Raw genomic sequence first — 17,759 nt, forward strand, 5'->3', positions numbered from 1 at the left:
ATTGTGTCTCTACCTAAATCATAAATTTAAATGAATACTCCATCAAACACCTTGAAATATATGTATCATTTCTTATTGATACCTTTACAAAGGGTGTTTGTAAACCAAACAGTCTTCAATCCCTCTGACCCAAGGGTGAATGTGATTATAGGCTGGTTATAGTCATGAGAGCCTCAGGTCTTTTTTTTTTTTTTGACCAGGTAACTGAGTCAGCCTCTTATTGTTTCTTCTGCTCTCCATAGTGCTGCTTCTTCTATGGCTCTTATTCTAGCTTCCTCTTCCTCCCCCTAATAAAAACATCATTATCATAAGACTTAAAAGATTTGGAGAACAAACCCTCTTCTACAAATATCCAGGAATATAATTGCTGCAAGATTATTGGATGTGGTAGGAGCAACATCTGCTGGTTTCTTCTTAAAAAGCAAATGCACCTTTCTTAAGACTCCTATTGTTGCAGTAGGACAAAAATCCCATGCACAAAAGCCCAGCCGATGAGGACTTCCAAATTTCTGAGCCTTCCAGTTTCTGACCTGGTGTTATCACCATGGCAATGTGGAGACAAGTGAGCCGGACTGAGTCTTTTCTGTTCTATTAAGTAGACTTTCTTTTGTTTAAACGTTTGAGTTTCTGGAGTATCTGATTTCAATTTGATCCTCAGCCTGAATCTTTATTGGCCTGAGTCAGGTCTGCCCCAGATTTAGGAGGCTTTTGTGTATATGTGAAATATATTAAAAAGTGGTGTTTTATATGGATTTTCTTTTGTTAAATTTAACATAAATTAGTACCTCAATATGACTTATAGGTGTTTAAAAAGAAATGGGGCTTTTTATATGATGTTTTATAAAAGAACTTAAATTTTTATTTTGCTTGTATTTTTTTCTTTAAAGATAAACTACAGAGAATTGAAGCTCATTGGGTGTGAAGTAACTTGGCAGACATTTTGTCAATGTGAATTTCTTTTGCAAAAGATTAATAATGTGGAGAAGAATGCATTGATAACATATAATCAGCTGAAACAGATATGTAGAATGTATGGACACACTTATGTTAAAGAAGATGACTTAACCTCTCAATTGTCTGGAAAAATAGCATTTCAAGATGTTTGGTGGTCTCTGAAGTTTTTGAAAGATATTAAAGTAGTGACAAATGAGAAAGAATGTATCTTTCTTATTGATCTTTATGAAGCTGAAAGAGATATTGCTTTTTTGGTACATGACCTCATGACCACATCATCATGGAAGTTAAAAGTGGATGTGAAAAAAGTTCTTGCATCTATGAAGACAAAGAAATCTAAGTGTGCAGAAAGAGATACTGCAGCAAACACCAGTAAACCTCAGGAAGACAAATCAGAAAATTGTGGTCATGCTTTGGACGTGCAGAGCCAAGTTTTTCATTCTGATGAAAATAAAAATGATTTTGAAATGCCAAACCAAATACAAGTAGACCTGGATCAAGTGGCTGCCCTAGAAATGATTTGTTCTAATGCAGTGACAGTCGTCAGTGGAAAAGGTGGCTGTGGAAAAACCACAATTGTTAGCCATCTCTTTAAGCATTTGGAGCAAATGGAAAAGGCAGAAGTGCGGAAAGCTTGCGAAGATTTTGCGCTAGACTTGGGTACACCAGAAGAGTGGGACACTTTTGTTCATCAAAGTAAATGGAAGGATAATAAGCGTATAGAAGTATTACTCACAGCACCCACTGGTAAAGCTGCTAGTTTACTGAGAGAGAAGACTTGCCTTCCTGCTTATACATTACATCAGGTTAAAACTTCTTTTTATATCTATGAAAACTCCCTCATTAGGCAAAGCAAAAGATTTAAAAGAGCTGTTCTTAGTTGTAGTTAGTCTCAACTAACAGGGGGAAGAGTTGTTATTGGTTCTATAATGTGTGAGACTGAAGGAGACTGATTCATGAATTTTGTAAGAACCGTAGAGATGATTCATTAGCACACTGATCTAGAATTAAAATTAGGATTTTACATCTAGAAGAACACTAAACTGAGAAGGTTGGACTAAATGATATATAGGGATGAGAAAGGTAAGTATCTGGGGAAGAAGTAAGATAAGAATAAGCCCTTGGAGAGTGAGTAGTGAGTAGGATTTAGGTCGCTGTAGAATAGGAGGAGAGGATATTTCGGGTCAGCCTGCGAGAAATAATTTAGTGGTGGGCTTCAGGGATTTGCCCATGGTCCTACTAGCATTAAAACTTTTTTTAAGTGTCTTATTTGGTAACATTCTTGATTGAACACTTGAAGTTGGGAGAGGAGGTTTGCCTAAATGTGTCTTGCCAGAGTCAAGAGCTAAAATGACCTTTCCAGGCTACTATGGGTTAAAACTAATAAGAATTATAACAGACCAATATCCAATTTTACACTGTTTAAAAAGTCAGCCTACATGACGGTGACAGTTGTTCATGTGAAAAGGATCTGAGTGTTTTAATGCATTGCAAATTGGATGTGAATTAGTGGCATGATATTACTGCCAAAAAAAATTCAATATCACTTTTAGTCTTTATAGAGGCATACTGTTCAGAATGCCAGAGGTTCTTGTACTTTGATTTGGTTAGATTTCCTCTGGCAAACTGTGTTCAGCTCTAGGAAAGATACTACCTAGCTGCATTCAGATGAAGAGGAACAGGAATGGGAGGGGAGTGGGAGTCATGACATAATGAGGTTTATCAGGTGAAAGGACAAGGATTTAAAATTTTGAGAAGACATTAAAGGGGCCCCAGTAGCATGCATGCTGCTAGAGTCATATCAAGGATCTTTCTTTAGAGAGATTCTGCTTGGTTGGCAGTGGTAATTAGCAATGTGCAAATGTGAAGTGGACTGGTTTCCTAGGTGGTTGGGAATCCACCATCACAAGAAGTCTTCACATAGAGGTGAGGTGATAGGAAAGAAATTTCTTTTTCTTTTTTTTAGGAAAGAAATTTATTGTTAAGATATAGTTTGGGTTTTATGACATGAGGTCCTTTTTAACTGATATTTTATAATTCACATGAGGATGGCATGAGCAAAGTATCAATGGGAAATGATAGGGAGATCATAGTAAGTGGAGTGGAGGATGTGTATTATAATATTGGCAGAAATCAAGGTTGAAATTGTGGAATATTCTACAAATCAGGGAAAAGATATTTTGATTTGATGCTGATGGATTGTAGGAGCCACTGCAGGTTTTTTTTTGTCAGAAAAGTGGCTTAATGGCCCTAATGTTTCAGGAAGATTTCATAAAGTTGTAGAATTTGAAGGGGGAGATTAGAGCTCCTCTAGGCCAGTTTGCTAATGCTGCAGATAGGAAGACAAAGACTTGGAGTATTTACCTGAATCACAGAACCAGAATTGGAAGAGATTTCATAGAATTTTGTACAACACACTCTTGAAGTATGTGCTGAGGGAGTAGAAGGATGGAAAGTCGTTCCTTTTAAATTAGAACATCCCTGACGAGTGGTCATCTGGCCTTCTCCTGCAAGTCTCCAATATCAGGGAACTTACTACCTCTTGAAATAACTCAGTGCATTTGTGAATAACTCAAAATTTTTCTTTAATTTAAGTCAATTTAGAACATTATTCCTTGGTTACAAGAATCATATTCCTTCCCTCCCTTCCCTCCCCCCCACCCTTCCCGTAGCTGTTGTGCAATTCCACTGAGTATTACATGTGTCCTTGATTAAAACCTGTTTCCATGTTGTTGATGCTTGCACTAGGATGTTCATTTAGAGTCTACATCCCCAACCATATCCTCTTGACCCATCTAATCATGCCATTGTTTTTCTTCTGTGTTTCTACTCCCATTCTTTTTCCTCTGAATGTGGATAATGTTTTTTCTCATAGATCCCTCCAAGTTGTTTAGGATCACTGCATTGCCACTAATGGAGAAGTCCATTATATTCGACTGTATCACAGTGTATCCGTCTCTGTGTACAATGTTCTCCTGGTTCTGCTCCTCTCATTCTGCATCACTTCCTGGAGGTCGTTCCAGTCTCCATGGAATTCCTCCACTTTATTATTCCTTTTAGCACAATAGTATTCCATCACCAACAGATACCACAATTTGTTCAGCCATTCCCCAATTGAAAGGCATTCCCTCATTTTCCAGTTTTTTTGCCACCACAAAGAGCTCAGCTATGAATATTCTTGTACAAGTCTTTTCCCTGATTATCTCTTTGGGGTACAAGCCCAGTAGTGCTCTGGCTGGATCAAAGGGCAGACAGTCTTTTATCGCCCTTTGGGCATAGTTCCAAACTGCCCTCCAGAATGGTTGGATCAATTCACAACTCCACCAGCAGTGCATTAATGTCCTGACTTTGCCACATCCCCTCCAGCATTCATTTCTTTCCTTTGCTGCCATGTTAGCCAATCTGCTAGTTGTGAGGTGATACCTCAGAGAACAACTCAAATTGTTAAGAAGCTTTCTCTTAGAGTAAGTTGAAATCTGCATCCCTGCAACCACCACCATTGTGTTTAGTTGTGCCCCCAGACCAAGCTTGCTTTGTGTCGTGGACCCCTTTGGCAGTCTGGTGAAGCTTATGGACCCCTTCTCAGGATAATGTTTTCAAATACATAAAACAAAATATATAGTATTAGAAAGGAAACTAAAGATTAATGTCTATCTATATCCTCCTGATTGTAGGTAGTTGTGCCCTCCCTATCCTCCTTGTCCCCCTTCCTCTCCCAAACACCTTTTATTGGTACCACATGTACAACCAGAGGCAGCTTAGAGTGCTAGGCTTGGGAGTCAGGAAGATGAGTTCAAATCTTTTTGTTTCACCTGTAAAATGAGAACTTGCCTCTTAGGGTTGTTGTGAAGATCAAAGGAGATATTTCTCAAATGCTTATCACAGTTCCTGGCATATAACAGGCATTTATCAAATGCTTATTTCTTTCCTTCTTGTGTTTTCTACCTCTAAAACATTTCTCATGTCTGTTCTGTTCTCTCTATTCATAGGCCTGCCAACCTTGTCACTTGTTACTTGGATCATTGCAGAAGCCTCTTCATTGGACCTCCTACCTCAAAGCTCTTCCCCACTCCACTCTGTCCTATGTTGTTGCCAGATTACTTTTACTACAGTATGGGCTGATGCTGCCTCTCTCCTATTCAGAAAACTCTAGGGCAGGGGCAGTGTCTGTGTGTTGGACCCCTTTGACAGCCATGGTCTGGAAAAGCCTTCTTAGAATAGTATCCTTAAATGCATGAGATTATAGGTAACCAATTCTATTGAAAGTTATCAGATTTTTTTTTAAACTCTTACCTTATTTCTTTTTTTTTTTAAATTTTTATTTAAAACCCCTGCCTTCCGTCTTGGAGTCAATACTGTGTATTGGCTCCAAGGCAGAAGAGTGGTAAGGGCTAGGCAATGGGGGTCAAGTGACTTGCCCAGGGTCACACAGCTGGGAAGTGGCTGAGGCCAGATTTGAACCTAGGACCTCCCATCTCTAGGCCTGGCTCTCAATCCACTGAGCTACCCAGCTGCCCCCTCTTACCTTATTTCTTAGAATTACTAAGTATTGGTTCCAACACAGAAGAGTGGTAAGGGCTAGGCAATGGGAGCTAAGTGACTTACCAGAGGAGAAAGTTCAGATTTGAACTAGAATCTCCTGTCTCCAGGCCTGGCTATCAATCCACTGAGCTACCCAGCTGCCCTCGAGTTTTCAGAATATTGAGAGAAAAATATGGGCCCCATGTTAAGACTTCTTGCTGTAGGAGCTGCTCCCAGTTTACATGTAAGATGAAATATAAACTCCTCTTTTTGCTATTTAAAGTCTTTCACAGTATGACTCTAACTTTTCCAACCTTGTGACATTATTTACCTTTATGCATCACACTAAATTATCTTTTTTAGTATTCTTTATATGAGGCACTCACCTTCCTGTTCTTTTTACCTTTGTATAAATTCTCTGGCCCTTACCTCTGAAATGCTTTCTCTCCATTTTGACTTCTGGTCTTAGAATCCCCAGTTTCCTTGGGGCCTAACTCAAGTCCCACCTTCTCCATGGTATTTTCCTGATATTTCTTACCCATTTCTGTGCTGAAGTCTTCCTTCTATAATTACCTGACATCTGTTTTTAATGTGCATATGATATACACATTTATCTCCCCCACTTAGATACTAAGTTCCTCGATGACAGGGGCACTTAATATACTGTTGGCTGATATTGTCTAGAGTAGAACATTCTAAAAGAATAGACCACATCTGACTTAATTGTATTCTGTTCTGGGGGCCACACTGTAGGCCACAGTGTAGGAAGGACATTATGGGTAAGCTAAGGAGGATCCCGAGGATAGTGAGGGTTCTTGAGTTTGTATCATACAGAGATCATTAAAGAAACCAGGAAGAGAAAACAGGGTTAGGAGTGGGGTATATTATAGTCATTTTCAAAAATTTAAAGGGTTAGATGCCAGATTTGTGAATGTCATTGTGAATCTCTATATTCTCTACCCTGACTTTTTCTTGTTATTTTTTGTGACTATGTCAGATGGACATTGTATGGAGAAATTTTAAAAGTGATTTAAAAATTTGTGTTGAATTTGGTATTTTATGCTTTATTTGTAGGTAAAATACAGCTTCTATTCATGGCAGAAAATAGTTAAGAAATTGAAGGAAAACATGGAATCAGAGAAGAAAATCTCATGGAAGTTTTCTTCAGTGAGAGTTCTTGTTGTGGATGAAGGGAGCTTGGTTGGCATAGCAGTCTTCAGATCAGTTTTAAACTTGTTGCGTAAACATGCCAGACTTGAGAAGCTGATTATCCTTGGTAAGTCAAAAATGGCTAGAATCTGAAATGCATTTTTAAATTAGTTGCAGTTTTGTATATTAGCTACTTTATGATACTCTCAATACAAATATATAATACTCTTGTAGGCCAGCTGAAAACTCGAGGTTGCTAGTATGTCAGGGCCATATCCAGGAGATACCATGTATGCTAGTGGTGTCAAAGGGGGTCATGTGAAAGCTAGATTGGTTAATACAATGCAGTAACCCTTTTCTGAAATTCTATCATGTATAAAGCATCACTGTTTTAGATGCTAAGGAAGTTACATTGATACATGAGCTATGATCCCTGCCCTCTAATAGGTGTGGCTAGGCAGAGGCATGGAGGTAATGTAGTTGGAAGAGTACTGCATTTGGTACTTGAAGTCCTGAGTACTATTGTATGTATAGCCTTGGGCAAGTAATAACCTCATTTTGCCTCAGTTTCCTTATCCGTAAAATGAAGGGGTTGAACTTTTCTTAGCTTGAAATGAAACTTATAATGTGAAAAAATGTTATGAAATATATAAAGTGCTAAAATAATCTCATTTTTTTGTAATAGTGCTTAGAGTGATTGAATGGGTAGGGATTGGATTTGGTTAGTCTGTATTTGAGATGGGTTCTGAAAGGTGGATAGGATTTTAAGTAATGGAGATTTGGGTTTGGGTATGGGTATGGGTATGGGTAGGGTTGGGGGTGATTTAGGGACCTATTCTAGGCATAAGGAAAGTTGGAACAATGAGTGGGAGGCAAGATGATGTGAAATGGATTCACAAATAAACCAAATCAGTTGAATTAATAGGCGTATGAAAAAGAGTAGTTGGTGTTAAGGAAGAAAAGGATATCCTTAGCTTCCTTGAATTCGGAGATGATTGGGACCTGAGTCCTCTGTCTAGAATAAAATCCACAGGGCAAGAACTCACCCCAGCCACGTTTGTTTCTATTCCTTTTTCCCCCCTGAGCACTGAAGTGCCCTCCTCTCTAGACTTGCAATCTGTTTTCCACCTGCCCTACACCTCACCTTATCCCCATTACATTATACTTCTTTTCCTTTTGTACCTAATAGAATCAATATTTTCTTCTTGCCTGGTGTACAAAGTCTTTGAGGATGCCAGACAGGATCCAGTTCCCCTTGACCTAACTTTGAAATATGAACAGGAAGGTTATTTTGGGGGAGTGGGCTGGGAGTAGAAAGAGTAAATGGGATCTTCAGATTCAGTTCTTTGATACTATTCTAAGAGAAGGGGCTAATAAGCAGGTATTGGGCCAGTTCTTGATGGGAATAAGATGACGGTCTTTAGTTTTACTTGCCATCTCAGGCACAGAAATAGTTAATCAAGTGGGAATTCAGATCAGGGATTGTACCTGAGCACCTATTGCCTGCAGATCATTCTTGAGTTTCTGACCTAATGTGATTAATTACTACAGTAATTATAGAAATAAAGAGGAAATGACATTTTATATTCTTGTAACTTAAGGTAAATTCTTTTAATATTGTTATTAGTAAGATTATTTTTATTGCATTTTACAGATCACAAATGCCTCATTGCATTTGAACTCTTGAAGTTGAATCACTCATTGGGCCTAACTTAGGCTTGGCCTAGAGGAGAGGCAATGATACAGTTAGCAAGATGGTGGTATAGTGGACTAGTTTTTTCCAAATAACTCCCTAAGCCTAACTTCCTTCTCTTAGGATATGTGCATCAAATTTATAATAATAAGAGCTAAGTCAAGCAGATAACACAGCATACTTCCTGCAGGCCAAGTGTGTGCTGAGTATTGGGGATACACATTAAAACTGAGACAATCCCTTTAAGGAACTTACATTCTAATAAGGGGAGCTCCTTGATCTTTCTTTCTAAACTTGATTTGTCTTTTGATTGACATTTGAAATTCGGTGTATTCAAATCTGAACTCATCTCTGTCCCTTAAGACAACCCCTTTTTTGACTTAGGTTTGACAGTGATAATTGACTTCCTTCAGCTCTTGTATCCAATCAGTTCTCAAAATCTGTTGATGCTGCCTCTATAATATCTTGCTTTTATCTTCTATTTAGTTACACTGCAGCTATCAATTGTGACCATCTCTAGGTGGTTATAGTCGCCTCCTAAATGGTCTTTTTACCTCTTTTCTTATCTGTTCCAATTCTTCTTTGATAAAATGCTGTTTTAATAACCGTCCTTGTGAACAGATCTCAGCCTGTCACTTCTGCTCAAAAGCTTTCAGCAGCCCCATGTAAAATAAAGTTCAGTCCAGACTTGTTAATTGGCTAAGTCATGGCTCATTCTGGTCCCGCTCCCTTTCTAGCCTTCTCATTTACTTTCCATGTGTGCTCCACCGTTAAATTATACTACCCATTGCATCCATTTCTTTACTTTCACTCTTTCCAATGACTGAAACCCTATTCACTTTTCCCCCATAGAGTGAGAGAAAAAAGTAAGTGCATGTGTGTGTCTGTCTCTTTCTGAGAGAGAGAATTACATGCACTTTATTGATAATTACGAGTCCTGTCAAGAAAATGGTCTGAAAAAAGATTAAGATTAGGGTTTTTCTTTTTGTAAGCTGTAAGATCATTATGAATCAACAGTATGGTGTGGCAGACAAGACAGCTAATGGATCTTAGGGTCCATGAAGAGAGGCACAACCTCCAGGAATATAGCGATTGTTCCAATATATAGTTGGTGTGGCCATTATCAGGCTGCATCTAGAGTATTGTGTTGAGTTCAGAGGAGGGCCATAAAAGGATTGAAAATACCTTGATCTCATCTCAGTATTATTGGATAGGAGTTGGGATATTTGGCTTGACAAAGATAAGACTTGGTGAATGGTAGAGGAGGGGAAGGAAGCATAAAGTTAATTGTCCTCCAGTGTTTGAAGGTCTGCCATAAAGAAAAGGGATTAGGTTTTCCTGGGCCACAGAGTATAAGACTAAGAGTCATGGAAGGCATTTTCAAAGATGCAGATTTAGACTTGATATGAGAGAAAAACCTCCTAATTATTAATTATTGCTAAGTAAAATTAAGTATGTGCCCCTAGATCTCTTCAGGCAAAAATCAGGTGATGATTATCACTTGTTGGGAAGAGAGTTGAGAGAATTCTTGTTCAGATACAGGTTCAACTAAAACAATGATGGTGAACTTTTTAGAGGGGTGGGTGATGTGGGAAATGTCCTTAGGCACCTGTGGAGAAGGGGAAGGTAATGTGCCTCTGTCTTTCTAGTTATAAACTCTGGTAAACCCTGTGCCCAGGCTAGGGCTCTGAGTGCCCCCTCTGGCATGCATGCCATAGGTTCACCACCATGTGTCTAGAAGGTGTCCAAAGCCCCTTGGAACAAATTCTTATAGGCCTATAATTCTCCTCTGAAGTCCTGCTCAGATGTTGGCTTCTGATGCCCTCCAACAGTGACCAGTCTTCCACTCTCAGAGGTCATAGCAACCCTTTGTATCTCTCATGAACTTCCCATATATCCTTTTGTATTATACTTTGTATAAATATCATGCTCTTCTAATAGCTTTTATGTTCTATGAGGGCAGGAACTATTCCCTCTTCCCTCTTTATATCCCAGTGGTGTCTGCATGATAGGTCTTTGACAAAAGTTTGTTGAATATTAAAGAGAAATAGTCCCTTTAGACTTTACAGCAGCTGTGTAAAAGTGTGCCTGTTTCGCTATAGACTGCCAGCATTGGGATTTACCATCTTAAATTTAATTTGGGGAACTTGGGTGACTAATGGGTAACTGTAAGAAACTGACATTTCTTAAGTTCATCTTCACTTAAAACTATCTGGGGGACAGCTGGGTAGCTCAGTGGATTGAGAACCAGGCCTAGAGATGGTAGGTCCTAGGTTCAAATCTGGCCTCAGCCACTTCCTAGCTGTGTGACCCTGGGCAAGTCATTTGACCCCCATTGCCCAACCCTTACCACTCTTCTGCCTTGGAGCCAATATACAGTAAGGGTTTAAAACAAACAAACAACTATCTGGATGTTTGTAGTGTTGGATTTCTTTTGTAAATCTTATGTTCATATCCATTGACTATATAGGAAACCTATTTTGACAAAGAAACATTTTGTAAGTAACATAATCTTTTGTTTGTATGCATATAATTTCTTGAAAGTTAACAGGAAGGTTGTGAGGAAAGTCCAGGCCAAAAGGAAGTTGACAGTTATACTAAAGAGATTTGGCCTGTGTGTGGTTTAAACATTCTCCTGGTAATGAGAATTGTGTAAGTGCTATGTAGCACAGGCATTGTTACTCCAGCAAAGCAGTCTTCTGCTTTCCTCTACCTCTACCTCCTCTATTCAGAGCAGGAGGGACAGAACTGAGTTCTGGTCCTTATTGCCATAATGGCAGAGTGAGGACAGGTATACTAGCAAGGAATCAAGGAACCAAAGTTTTGACAGGTAATTGAGAGAGAGGGAACAGATAAAGAGTAACACCAATTCTCCCTCCCCCCAGGCAGAGCTATCTGGAATATGGAGTCAGATCTGACTAGAGCTGAAGGATAAGAGAAAAATCCCCTTCAGTCTCTTCTTTAGTTGATGTATTATAATCCCCCTTCTAGTACATTTAAGATGTTTGAGTTCTCAGTAAAGTAAACATAGCTATTTATTGGACAATGGGTTATGGTATAAATTAGGAAAGAAGAAACAGGAAGTTCCTGAGCTATCTCCCTCCTATAGATGTCTTCTAGGGTTTGAGGCACAAGTCTGGGGACTAAGTCCCAGATGATCTTAATGTCTTTGCAGGTTCAAGATGATGATATTTCTTGTCACAAAGCTATAACTTTGAATGAGTCTTCTGAAGGATAGGCTATAGTCTTCTCCAAAGGGAAAAAGTCTCTATCCCACCACCGTAAAACAGATGGTTATTCTGGATCTTTTTCTGCTCAACAAGGGACTTGTAGATTTGTAGCTAAGCAGGCTCAATGAGGATTTTGCTCCTTAAGTTAAAGAGAGAAAAAACCAGCAGCCTCTAAATGCTCCTTTTCTTAGCTGGAATGTTCCATTCTCCATCTCCCGTGGGTAGCCAGAGTTCCATCTCATTTTTTCATGAGATACCATTGCAAAATCCAGTCCTTGCATTCATTTTAGTATTTCTCTCTTCCACACAGGGCAGGATATTGTGCTGGCAGAGAGGATCCCAAGGCACAAGTCCTATTGTTTTTTGTTTGAAACCACATTGTGCAGAACTTTATCTTTATTTATTTTAAATCTTTGCTTTCTATCTTAGTAGCAGTTCTAAGACAAAAGAGTGGTACGGGCTAGGCAGTGGGGATTAACCCACTTGCTTAGTCCCATAGCTAGGAAAATGTCCCAGATCATATTTGAATGCAAGTCCCATTGTGCTAGGAGCAATTTTAATGAATTGTTTTGAGATATTTGGGGGGCATCCAATTCAAGATGTCTAATAGGTAGGTGATGTGAGATTGGAAGTCTGCAGAGGTTAGGTATAGATCTGAAAATCACCTACATGATGATGATAATTAGAGTTGATGATTCCACTGAGTGAGCTAGTATGTAGTGATAAAAGAAGGCTCAGAACAGACTTTGGAAGATACCCATGATTAGTAAGTATGGCCTGGATGAAGATCCAATAAAGAAGATTGAAGGGGGAGAGACTAATGGTATGAAAACCTTAAGAGGAGAGAGTATCTGAGAGAAAAGTAGAATCAATAGTATGAAAGGCCTGAGGGAGGTCAAAAAGGATGAGCATTAAGAAAAGGCCATTAGATTTGGCAATTAAGAGATGTGTGGTAACATTGGAGAGAGTAATTTCAGTTGAGTGCTGAGATTAGAAGCCAGCCTCTCAAGAATTAAGGATACTTGAGAGAATATGAAAGCATTAATAGTCAATACTTATAGATGATCTAGAGGCATCTGGTGGTATAGTAAGTAGAGGGCTGAGCCTGGAGTCTAGCCTTAGATAATTACAGGTTGTATGACTCTGGGCAAGTCACTTAACCTTTATTTGCCTCTATTTTCTCAAATGTAAAATGGGGATGATAATAGCATCTACTTTGAAGGGTTTTGGTGATGATCCAAAGAGATAGTACTTGTAAACACTTAGCACAGGGCCTGGCACATGTTTATATTATTTTATAAACTATACATACATATATATGCATATATATATATAATCTATAAAGTGCCATATAAATGCTTATTCCTTCTTTCTCATAAAAGGAAAGTTACAGGATTATGATAGTAGATATAAGGGGGTCAGATTAGGCATCTTGAAGGACAGGGTAGGTGGCATGCTTATGAGCAGCAGCCATTAGACAGGGAGAGACTAAAGATTTTTGAGAATGATAGAGGGGACGGTTTACTAGAGAAGATAAGATGTAATGAGACCCAGGGTCTGTTTAGAGGGATTTGTTTTTCATTTAAGAGTAAGATTTTAAAAGGCTTGCTGAGCTTTTAAATGTATTTCAGCCAACCCCCTCCGTCCCCTCCCTGTGGGAATGTATTTTTAAAGTTAAAATGATGGCCAATAAGAAAAATGACTTGATTGCTAAGAGTCTAGTTTTTATAAACTGTTTCTGGAACCCAGATACCAATACATAGTGTTGAAGTTTCTTTTTCTTCCTCTCCCTTTCAGGTGATATCAGACAGTTACCCAGCATTGAGCCTGGTAACTTGCTAAAGGACCTATTTGAGATCCTCAAATTAAGAAACTGTGCTGTGGAGCTAAAAACTAATCATAGAGCAGAATCTCAGCTTATTGTAGACAACGCAGCAAGGTATGAGTTCTACATGTGCCATTAGAAAACACTTAGGCTGAACTGCAATACCATATATTATACTCATAACTTTCATATTTGTAACTACTCTAAAATTTAAACATTTACGTGCCAGGCACTGTGCCAAGTGCTGAGGATGCAAATACAAAAAGGGAAACAATCTCTATTTTCAAGGAGCTTCTTTTCTAATGAAGATCAGATACATTTATAAGTATGCACAGAATAAATACAAAGAAACAAAGAGGGAAAAGGATAGATTGTATGTAAGCAGATAGGAAAATAGTCTAGTTAGTAGCAAGAATTTTTGTTTCCAACATACTTAATAATTGACATGTGTTCACTTAGTTTTCACTTAGTTTAATTGGATGCTGTTAAATGTTTGACTGATATTATGTCTATGTGATTCTAGAGTCAATAGTTCTTAATTGCGGAATTCACACATTGTTTATAATTGCAAATTCAGGGAGCTGCCTAGTCTTATTCTTTAATGTTTATGTAAGTCCTAGTCACAAGAGAAGTCTTTTTGGGTATAGTAACATTCTTGGTATATATGTTTCTGTCTTTGATCAAGAATCTCTACACGACAATTTCCAAAGTTTGATGCAGAATTGATAATTTCTGATGATCTGGCCAGCTCTATACAAGGTCAAAATAAGAAGTTTATTTTTGTCAGACTGCCTGAAGTTAACAGTCACTCTCAGTCATCTCAAGGGAACTATCGCTCTTGTAAGTGCAAACTGTTAGACAAAACTCTTGCTAATACCTTCACAATGTATTTGTATGTTTCGGTTATATGGTACATATAGTTGCTAAATGATTTCCTTATTCTAAAAAAATTTTATTCATTTATTTAAAGTATTTTTCCATGGTTACATGATTCATGTTCTTTCCCCTTCCTTCTTCCTTCCCCTTCCCCCTCTGAGTTGACGAGCAACTCCACTAGGTTATCCATGTATCATTGTTCAAAAGCCATTTCCATGTTATTCATATTTGCAATAGAGTGATCTTTTAACATCAAAACCCCAATCATATCTTTATCAAACCATGTGATTGATCATATGTTCTCCTTCATTTTCTGCTCCCACAGTTCTTTCTCTGGATGTGGATAGCGTTCTTTCTCATAAGTCCCTCAGAATTTTCCTGGGTCATTGCATTGCTGCTAGTAGAGAAATCCATTACATTTGATTATGCCACGATGTATCTGTCTCTATGTACAGTGTTCTCCTGATTCTGCTCCTTTTGCTCTTTTGCTCTTTTTGGAGGTCTTTCCAGTTCACATAGAAATCCTCCAGTTCAAATGATTTCCCCTTTAAACAGCTCATTATAATTTTAACAGATTGTTTTCAACATATATTGCTAAAAGGAAATACATTAAAAATAAAAATTTTAAAAGGTTGTTATTCATTGAAACAGAATAATGTAGGTCTTTTTAGGAAAAGTCTCTGTTATAGATGAAAGTAAAACCAAAGTAGTTCAAGATGATAGTAACTTGGATATTAATGTAGTGCAATTTGAATAGAGAATACATTTTTTACTTGCTTTTTTTTTATTGAATATTTGTTTTAGTAATGCAAAATCTGTTTTATTACTCTTCTTTTCCCATTATAATCAAGTATAGACAGTCAAAACACATTGACTGCCAAATCATATGTGATCCTGACTAATTTGACCTGGAATCTATGAATTTTTCATTTTGAGAATTCTTTCAGGAGGTAACTGGCAGATTCTACATTTTGCCTTCTGGTTCTAAGAGATCTGGGCATTCTATTTTCCTGATTTCTTGAAGTCAGATGCCTTGATGCTCTCTTTCTCTCTCTCTCTGTCTCTTTGTCTCTCTGTCTCTCTCTGTCTCTCTGTCTCTGTCTCTCTCTCTCCCCCCCCCCCCCCCCGTCTCTCTCTCTAATCATGGCATTTTAAGATATTCAATAAATTCTTGTTAGGTTATGTTATTCTAGGATTCAGGGTCAGGCCAAGGATCTTTCAAAGTTTCAGTGGTCTAAGACGAAGTATGATTAATGTCCCCTTTATCTACCCCCAATCTCCCTTGGTCTGAGCTTTGCAAGTTCCTGACCTTGATTTGGACCTGAGCAAGAGTATTCTACTGCCTGGACTCAGTTCCTGTAAGCCAGCTGGGAAGTCCTATGGTTCAAAGTGACAGATTTGTGGGCTCCCCTTTGGTTTGGAATTCCTGTCCTGGTTATTCTAATGTGATCTGGGCTCGATACTGGAAATGAATATTCTGTTGCTATTGCATCTGAACTTCCTTCTTTGTCTGTGTAAAAGGGAGATTAATAATACTTGAACTGCCTAATAGTAGCTCACAGCAGGGTACTAAGAAGAGGACTTTGAAATCTTTGCAGAAATATTTTATAGTACATGGTGGCATTGATAAATGCTACAAAGCAAATACAGGAAATCAAGGAAGGATTGTTTAAAGGGGACAATATGAGAAGGATTAATGAAGATGATTTGATGTAGCCCTTGGAACTTGGATAGGATTTTAACTGATAGAAATGGAAGTGAAGGGCATTTTTGGCAGTGAGAAAAGTGTAAAAATAGGAGAAGAGAAACCCTTGGCATATTTGTGTAACAGCAAATCAGCCAACTTGATAGAACTGTTGAGCATGTAAGAGGGAGTAGTAGATGACAAGAGTGGAAAGGAAGACGGCCCAGATTTAGTAAGGTATTGAATGCCATATTAGGGAGAGGGCCATACAATTTTTGAGCAGGAAATGACTGCTTAAATTATAGATTAAATGGATTTGTGTATACATACATGCTAGCCTAGAAACTTGATCTCCATTTATAATGTGTCTATATACATACATATACACACATGCTAGCCTAGGAACTTGACTTCCATTTATAGCATTATATCTGTGGGAAAGTGTGTTTTGATTTCTAAACAGTTTGAATAATTTTTTTTCTGTCTTATTAGACTTGCATTTTGCAGTTACAACTTTACTTGAAGGAGCAGCAGAACTAAAGGATGCAAAAACATCACAGTTCATTGCATTCAGAAAGTATGTGAAAAACTTTTAAAGGTGATTGAGTTCTTGGGGTTTGTAAAAAAATTTTCAGTATTTATGAACCAGATCTTTTGGTATAATGTGTAATTTGGGGAATTTCTGGGGAATGGTATATGGCAGTTTCTCAGAGATGCTTTACCACCATAATTGCTTTATTGACCTGGATATTCACATATCACATATTCGTATATGAATATTCATATATTCCTAGCCATAGGAATTTTAGGCCGAATTGGTAGTCTGTTGCTGAAAATTATTTTGTATTTACAGAAGGTAGTTTTGGGTTATGTTTAACTATTCATACCTTAATAAAAACATAATAGAAATATTGGAAAGGTGAACTGGTATGTGTTCTGGTATTTTCTAGGCAAGACTGTGACCTAATAAATGATTGCTGTTGCAAATTCTACTCACATCACTTACTCAAGTAAGTATTTTTTAGAGCTAAAACTGTCAGTACTCAATTTTAGCTGCCTTGAAGTTAGTCATTAAATATTTTTCACAGTTCTTGTCTTATTTAGCTACCTCTTTAAGGGGCCATTTACATATGCTGATATTAATTTGAATTTACTGTGGAAGTAAACAAAACCACCTTTAAACTGGTTATTTTTATATTATATTTTAGTAAATGGAGAAATCTGGAGTTTTAATCTCATTTTGTGGCTTCTTGCAATTTATTAAATTTCTCAGTGCCCTAGAACATATGTGGGAATGGGATTATTGCTGGAAATATGTTGGTGTGGCCCTAGGAAGTCAATGTCTTTGTATGCTGTGTGAACCCCTACCTTGAAAAACATTGCTCCTTTTCTGTGGTTGAAAAGGATGGAAACAAAGTGGTAACTATTGATTTCTGCATGGCTAAGCAAACTGTGGTACCTGACTGTAATAGGATATTACTGTGTCATAAGAAATGATGAATTTAATGACTACAGGGAAGCATGAAAAGACATAAACATAGATTAAAGTAAGAAGAACCAGAGAAGCATTTTGTAGGAAGATTTCAATAATGAAAATGAAAAGACTAAAAAGAAACTAAATACCCCGTGTTTATCATGATGGTGCTTGGCCCTGCAGAAGAGATGAGAAAATATCATTGTAGAGTTGAGGGACCATGGAGATGGAATATTATATATACACTCAGATATGGCTGTTAGTTGGTTTTGCTGAACTACTTTTTTTCTTCTTTAATAGGTAAAGATGGGAGGGATATACTAGGAAATGAAGGAGATGTAGAAACAAAAGAT

General features: G+C 37.9%; 1 protein-coding gene across 1 annotated transcript in view; it reads left to right on the top strand.

The window, feature by feature from the left end:
- The window catches only part of HELB (DNA helicase B), a 43,429-nt gene that overhangs the window by 9,872 nt on the left and 15,798 nt on the right, over positions 1-17,759 (top strand). The window contains exons 4-9 of the mRNA XM_056798431.1: positions 888-1,760; positions 6,550-6,751; positions 13,345-13,486; positions 14,058-14,212; positions 16,425-16,509; positions 16,883-16,942. Coding sequence (XP_056654409.1) covers positions 888-1,760; positions 6,550-6,751; positions 13,345-13,486; positions 14,058-14,212; positions 16,425-16,509; positions 16,883-16,942 — 1,517 coding nt within the window. The remainder of the gene's footprint in view (positions 1-887; positions 1,761-6,549; positions 6,752-13,344; positions 13,487-14,057; positions 14,213-16,424; positions 16,510-16,882; positions 16,943-17,759) is intronic.

This window comes from Monodelphis domestica, chromosome 5 (genome assembly GCF_027887165.1).
Source record: "Monodelphis domestica isolate mMonDom1 chromosome 5, mMonDom1.pri, whole genome shotgun sequence".
Classification (NCBI taxonomy): Eukaryota; Metazoa; Chordata; class Mammalia; order Didelphimorphia; family Didelphidae; genus Monodelphis; species Monodelphis domestica.